We start from the raw sequence: 7,611 nt of genomic DNA, 5'->3' as shown, positions 1-7,611 counted from the left end.
TAAATAGGCGAATTATAGCCGTTCATTTTCATAGCGCTGGGGAATGCTCTATATACTCAATCAGTTGGGAAACCGTGCTAAAATGTGCTCGGAACCCATGCTGACCAGGAGGAATGACTTCTTGGACATCAGGAAATTCTACAAGTTTGAACTCTTCATTTGTTTTTGACGGATAGGCCCAGTAGACACAGTTTTATCAAACGAAAGGCAAAGATTTGAGATAATGTTTTTCCTGTTGTTCTGTTTTTTTGTTAAACCTCAAATCTTCAAATCCAAATGATAAATCGTTCTTGAAATGTATTTTTTTGCTTCCAGAACCCCATTCCCTCAAATTTAAGATGAGTGACCGGAGAGCCGTGATCAAGAATGCAAACATGTCCGATGAAATGCGTCAGGACGCCGTGCATTTCGCCACCCAAGCCCTGGAAAAATGCAACAGTGAGAAGGACATAGCCGCGTACATCAAAATGGAGTTCGACAAGAAGTACAATCCCACTTGGTATTGCATTGTGGGGCGGAACTTTGGTAGCTACACCATCGATGAAACCAGGCCCTTTATTTACTTCTATCTGAGTCAAGTAGCTATTCTGCTGTTTAAAATCGGGTAGATGTCCATTTGGAGAGTTTTTCCCCGCCTCCCTCCCCCTTTCCCTCATTCCTCTAAATATAATCGAAATTACCAAGCTATGTTGACCAACACAGTAATATTGGAATTATTCCCGTAGTTCTGCCGGTCTGAACGGCTGTTTTTTTGGTAGAGGCTGAATGACAAAGCGCCCTCTGAATTGCAGAACGTAAAATATTTTTCGTGCAGCGTAAAGGGGCTATTAAGAAACGGGGCAAAAGCGATGATTTAGGCCTTACCTTGGATCGGTTTTCAACCTCCATCCTTTCAAAGAGGCTAATGCTCATCATTGCCAGCCATTATGCTCCAGTTTTCACTTCTTGAACTGTTTATATTTCAAGATTATTGGCATTAGAATTCAAGGATCAAGAAATCTCTTTTTCGCTCAGTAGTGTTTAAAACACCCTTGATTCACTTTCAAGGAGTTCTTCGATGTTTCTGCACTGGCAACCACTAACAATGAAAATATTTTGGACAATTACACGAATCCATCTCACTCGTAATTTTTATTCATGCATATCAAAATTCTTTATTCGTCCATGTTGTATCACCCGTTTAGCTCAAATTTAACTTGAACTTGGATGGCTGATAACTTGAACCATAGGGAAAAACTAGGTTGACAAGAATTCTTCTAGCTACATTGTAAAACCTGCCTTGTTCCTCCCAATAATTTTTAATGTCTATAGTGTGTGAATCTGCGGCGCTTGGATAGCGTGACTAGGGACCCTAGATTAAGAGACGCGCGTGGTTTGACAAGTGGCTCCACTTCAAAAATGTAAACGATCAGCAGAACGAAAAAGTTTCCAAACAAATCTTGAACTGATGCACTGCATACGAAAGAGTTCTATCATGACCGGGATCATTGAATATTTTCTTCAATGACACTGCCAAATTTTACTTGAAGACAAGTTGATTCATGGATATGGCATTTTAGATTATTACTACTATTGTGTTACTTTCTAAATCCGTTCTGAATCAATTTTTTCATAAGTTCAGATTGCCATAATATTTCATTAGGTTATTCAGATTAACATTATCGCATGTGTGCTTCCCGACTCTATCAAGAAACTCGTCCCTATATACTTTACAATGTAATTTGCGGAATATGGTTGTCCTTTCTTTTTTGAAGTGCTTTTGTCCAATTTGAGACTGGCAGCATGCGAAAGATCAGTGTGTCAAGTACTTTTTATTGAGAAATACCACACTAATTCAATTCTAATGACAAGAAACACCCTTAACCCTGTGGAATGAGTTGGTTGAATCCATGGTGGATCAAGTTTGTCTTCAATCTTAATATGATATTTCGTCTACCAACGAATTTGAGTTGGCAGACTGAGCTACTTCTTGAATGTAGATTGCTAAATAAACTGCTAGTGCCTTGCCTTGACTGCTCGAGGCTGAGCGGCAAAGCGCCCTCTGAAGTGCAGAACGCAAAACATATTGCTTGTAGAGATGACTCCTTTAAGTAGCAGCTGAATGATGATATCAACATAAATTTTGGGAGGTCACTAGGGCACTTTTCAAAACAATAGAGGTACTAAAACCCCAAGATAGAATGCGCAATATTAAACAAAAACAGTTTCTAAGTTTTCAAAAAGGTTTTTGCAAAAAAACCGAAAGTTCTAAAAAGTAAAAATAAGTCGAAAAATGGCTTTTTTAAGCTAAGCTTTTAAGCTAAAACGTTACTATTAAGCATGTTAATGAGCAATTCCGTGACAAGTAATACAAAGCAATGCTAAATGACCCATTCCTTTTATGGATAGATGAACTGGAACACTGATACAATTCTTAACCAAGACCTGTGAAGCTTCAAAAGAGCAAGTAACTTGTAACTTCCCCAAATTTGACGGTGACGTTATTTTCCTTTCCTGCTTCAATGTCCCTATAAACAAAACATGAAAAAGCAGGTCAAAAAAAATTCGCAAGGTATCAAACCAATATTGGTAAGCAGAACAAATCATAAAAAAGCCATAACCCCAGAACCATGAGAACAAATCATTAACTCTAAATCCGTTTAATCGGGGTTATGAAATCAATGTTTCTTATGGACTTTTACTAAGCACCTTCAACTAAATGACAGAAGCTCAATTCCGAAACACGAAACCTCGTGTCCCGCGTTTCCAGTTTCCACAACAGTTTGAGTTAGTGGCGGTCTGGATCGTCTGGATCGTCTGGATCGTCTGGACCTGAATTCTGAAAGCCCGTTCTTCCCTCTACCCCTCTACTTGAGTCTCTCTCGAGATTGGACTACATCATCATCATCATCATCGCCCCCGGCCCTGCCTTTCTGACCCCATACCAATTAGCCAGGATGAGTGATCTACCCGTGCCGGGTTCGGTGGCTGATCTGCGGGCCCACATGGAGGCCCGCCTCTCACTGTGCTCGAATCTGGTGTCATTGGCCCAGGATGGCCACCCACCCTCCACTGTGGCCGTTCTCAACTCCTTGGCCTTGGCCTTGGCTCAGATGAAGCAGAGTCTCCGGGAAAATCGGGGCCTGCTCCAATCCTGGAGAGAAGAACAGGCCAAGGTACGGAATCGAAGTCGGCGGGCAGGTTGAACCGTCACTTGAACGGACTTGAGTGAGGGCCATCCCGGAGTTGTTGAATAATAATAATAACTTTGATGGCAGCGAATCCGTCATCGGACTATTGGTCTAGTTTGACATTTTGAAGGGTTAATTTCTTTTATCTTGAAACTCATAGATCGAATTCCCTTATTGATCTCTCATTCCTGGCCTAAGGTATTATTGATTAACTCACTCACTCGACAAGCTTACATTTTGAGTTGGAGAACTTCTTGAAATCAAATTGTCCTTGATCTAACCGACGTTAGGCTAAACTGCCCTCAATTGACCTTGTCTGGATTGATTGCTCGCTTCTAGTTGCGTGCAGACGTCCTCGATCACCACTATAGAGCTTTCACCCCAGTCCGATGAAGTAAACCTTCTTTACCAGGTGTACCATATATGTAGTGGTTGTGTGGGCTCGAATCCAGGCCTAAAAGCCAATGCAAAGATATTTAAAGATTGAAAGTTAATAAATAGACGAATTATAACCTGTCATTCTAATAGTATTGGGGAATACATTCCATGTAGCGGTTAGAAAAGCCCCGTGAGAAAACAACCCATAAAAGAACAGATGGTAATTTTTAGATTCACTGACTTGTTAAGGCGGATCCTACACCCTTAGGTAAACTTTTTCATCTGCCTAATATAAAAACCAAACACTTTAGGACTTCTCCAACCAGAAGTCCTTAGTTGATATATTTATCTAAATTTCGTGGCTGCAAACATGATGCATGAGTAGTGAGGGGAATTAAATTTCAATTTTTTGCATTGAAAGAAAAATATTCAATATTTATTCTCTAAGGCAAGCGAAATTTATTTTCCACTCTTTTACTTTGATTTTTTCCCTTTTGATGCAATTACAAAATAGGGCTAACGTTAAACAATTGTAAAAAATAAAGAAGAAGTATGATCCTTGTTTAACTGTTACAGGCGGCCGCTCTTTTGAAATTGATGTCTGAAAAGAAGCTCATCATTGATTCCATCACTCAGAAGTTGCCTGAATGTCCTTACTTACCTCAGAACAAAATTGCCCAAGGACAGACACAAGCAAAGACCCAGGTAAAAATATCAACATTAGGAATCCTCATCAGGCTGAATGACGACAGGGAAACATTGCATGACTAAATAAGTGCACAATTTTACTAATTCCGATATTCAAAGTTCAAATCGATTATTCCTCATGTTATCTCCTTCAGATAAAAACTCAAAATGGCCATTCTCAACCTCCGACCAAGAAAGGGCCTCTGGTCCGGAAAGAAAAACCGACCACCATTGTGAAAGATGCTGTCTCCTACTTGACCCTCCAAGAATTTGATGCCATCCCAAAATATATGTTGGGTGAGATGAACTGCTATGGATGACTGCCCATCCTCTCTTTGAAGCATTATCGGATGGATAGGTTTTAAGCTTTTGTCGATTCCGATTCTTTCAGGACGGTTATCCTACGAGGCCATCAATCAAGCTATTGACGACTACAACCAAGCTTTGAAAGATAAATACGAATTTTACGGCAAAGGATTCCAGTCCATGTCCTCGATGAAGGATAAGAAACGTTATAAAGTAAGTCTGAATATTGCTCTCACTCACACGCGATTGATCATTTGATAACATTCATCCCATGGCAGGAAATGAAGGCCCTCGAAACGAAGGAAACGCGGGGATTTCAATTTTTGGTGTCTGAAGATCTCAAATCCACCACTCATCTGAAGTCCGAGTCTGCTCGAAAGAGCATCTTTACTATCTTAAGACACTTTAAGCGCGTCAAAGAAGTTCGCGGACCTGGATCAATTTTGCGTTATTGTGCTCTGGGATAATAAGCCTAGTTTTATTAAATCCAAAGTCATATTTCAGTACAATCCACAACCCTCAGGACACTTCACCTGCACATATTCGCCGTAGTTACCCTAACACGTTGGAAATACAATTTTACGAAAAAAAGAAGTCTATTTCGGGTTTTCGAAAATCTGCCAGCACCGAAAAACCGAAAAATTGTTCGATCTATTTCCCGCCTATTCAACGGCCTCAAGCACTCCTTAAGGTCCATAATGAGTAAATGGCGCACTAAAGGTAGGGATTTAACTTTATGAAAAGGATTAAGGTGAAGAAACACAGAAATGTAATCATTTGTTCCGTCCTCCGAGATAGTGAACTTATTGGCGCCTTAGAGAGAAACACCCATACGTCTCTCAATGAAGCAAACCTCACAATGACTGATACCTGTTTGGAAGCGTGCATTAGTCTTGGTCTAAATAAGATCAAGACGCGAGGGGACCTAATCAATATACCCCCAAACATTAAAACGCTCTTTTGAACGAGATGCCGATTAAAGTCGAGCCTCAAAGTGCTTGGCCCGAGACCACCCCGTATTTTCAAATGCTTGGCTGAACTTGATACGCAGATCAAGGAGTCTATAAATGGCAAGGGATAAGACCGGGAATTGGCGTCTCTGGCGCAACTGAAGTCCAATCCAAAGGCTTTTTATGCTTATGCTAACCTCAGGTGCAAGTTTACCCCCATAGTTGGTCCGCTCATTGTAGATGGTGTCATCCTAAATGACGAGTTGAGCATAACAAACCCTCTCTGCGAGCAATACAAAAATGTGTTTTCCACCCCCCGCGCCATACCGCTCATCGATCTGCTGTCCCAACCCTTGGATGATCCTCCTCTTAACATCACAGAGGAAAGTGTTCTCAGGGCCATAGGTTCCCTAAACCTTTCCAGCTCAGCCTGATGGTATAACCGCAGCCTTTCTCAAGGAATGTACACTTGAATTGAATCGAGCTCAGACCACTCAAATCAAGAAATCCGTCAACCTTGGTGTTTTCCCCCACTCGCTAAAAATGGGCCACATCACTCCAATCTTCAAGAGTGAGGATCCCTCCCTCCCAAAGAGTTACCGTCCAATCCCAATAACATCAAATCTGGCCGAAGTGTTTGAAAAAGTGGTGAAAGAGTTTCTATTAGACCATCTAATCCGAAGTGTTCAAATCCCAATTTATCAACACGGTTTCTTGTCTAAAACGAATACAACAACCCAACTCATCGAGCACATGAAATATGTGCGAGCAGTAATGACAAGCCATGATATAGTAGACGTCATCTACCTGGACTTTGCAAAGGCCTTCAATAAGGTGGACCATGGCTTACTTTTGCAAAGGCTCAATAACCTCAACATCCCAAGAATCTCTTAAGATGGGGCAAACCGTCCCTTACGAATAGGAAACAGAGGGTCAAAGTGGGCCATAACTAAAGTGACCCAGTAAAGATCATTTCAGGCATTCCGCAGGGCACGACACTTGGGCCAATACTTTTTATCCTATACATCTCACCTTTACCTGGCCAGGTGAAGAATTACATGAAAAGGTCTTATGCTGACGACACCGAGCTCATTGGTGGTAGAAATGGCCAAGATTGCTCCCTTCTCCAAGAGGACCTTAATAATGTATACAAATGGGTCGACGAGAGCAAAATGAAATTAAATGGATCCAAATTCCAGATCATGACATATGGCTCATCGGCCTTCCATCCACATTACTTACATAATGAGGGGGTTTAGATTGAACTTTTCTCTTGCATCAAAGACCTTGCTGTTACTCTTTAGGATGATGGAAAATTCAATATTCACCTCAGCAAGAAGGTAACTAAAGCTGCTCAGATGGCAGGCTGGGCCTTACGAAGCAACAAATTGACTGAAAAATCCTTGTTACATAGCAAATCTGAAGCTTGAGGAGGGTTCATTCCATCTGCTAGCAAAGATTTTAGCATCAATAAGGCATTACATTAAAAAATCAAATCTTAATTTTTAAACATTGTCCATCTTGATTTTCACACTTGGATTGATGTAAATGCAATCAGCCTTGAAAGAATCAAATACTGAATTGTGTAATGCCTATCAGAATTTTACATCAGAGTTTCAATTTTGTTCCATAAGCATAAACTCATTGTATGCAAATATTTTGCCCTCAGTTTCTTTACTAGGCCGAGTTATCCTCTGGGTCGAGTTGCCCCTTGAGTTGAATTATACTGGATCAACGCCTTCATTCTCCCAAGGAATAATTGAGGGCAGCCAATTGAACAACGAAGGAGACCGAGAAAAAAAAGGAGTTGGGCTTCATTGTTCTTACTAGGCAGAGGCCTATTTTTTACACCTCGTAACTTGGAGTTAGCGGCTTTGACGTTAACCAGTATGAGAATATACTCGCCAAAGTATATAGCGAGTGCTCATTCTGGGTAACGTCCAAGCCTTTACTTGAAGGTACGAAAGACTAAAAAACTCGCCTCTGGATTCTCCTAGAGTAGAGTAGGCCGACATGAAGCCAACATTTTTACCCGAAAACAGTGTAGGTATTATTTGTGGTGGTGTGATATAATAGATTTTCAATATTTCATCAAGAAATAGGTATGTGAAGAAATAGAA

At 40.8% G+C, this 7,611-nt stretch overlaps 1 protein-coding gene across 1 annotated transcript; it reads left to right on the top strand.

Annotated features, from left to right (window-relative positions):
• The first annotated feature begins 2,745 nt into the window (after nucleotides 1–2,745).
• Nucleotides 2,746–5,135, top strand: LOC131886001 (spindle and kinetochore-associated protein 1-like). Its single transcript, XM_059234202.1, has 5 exons — nucleotides 2,746–3,155; nucleotides 4,125–4,253; nucleotides 4,391–4,532; nucleotides 4,627–4,754; nucleotides 4,820–5,135. The coding sequence occupies exons 1-5, from the start codon at nucleotides 2,937–2,939 to the stop codon at nucleotides 5,006–5,008; spliced, it is 807 nt and encodes a 268-aa protein (XP_059090185.1). The 5' UTR covers nucleotides 2,746–2,936; the 3' UTR covers nucleotides 5,009–5,135.
• The last annotated feature ends 2,476 nt before the right edge of the window (nucleotides 5,136–7,611 follow it).

Source organism: Tigriopus californicus, chromosome 9 (genome assembly GCF_007210705.1).
Source record: "Tigriopus californicus strain San Diego chromosome 9, Tcal_SD_v2.1, whole genome shotgun sequence".
NCBI classification, from domain to species: domain Eukaryota; kingdom Metazoa; phylum Arthropoda; class Copepoda; order Harpacticoida; family Harpacticidae; genus Tigriopus; species Tigriopus californicus.
This window is presented reverse-complemented; position numbering and strand designations above follow the sequence as displayed.

Excerpts from the sequence above, each read along its gene's own strand:
- LOC131886001 (XM_059234202.1), top strand. The coding sequence starts at position 2,937 with ATGAGTGATCTACCCGTGCCGGGTTCGGTGGCTGATCTGCGGGCCCAC. Across the intron at positions 3,156-4,124 it reads GGAGAGAAGAACAGGCCAAG|GCGGCCGCTCTTTTGAAATT; the intron begins GTACGGAATCGA and ends TAACTGTTACAG. Across the intron at positions 4,755-4,819 it reads AGGATAAGAAACGTTATAAA|GAAATGAAGGCCCTCGAAAC; the intron begins GTAAGTCTGAAT and ends ATCCCATGGCAG.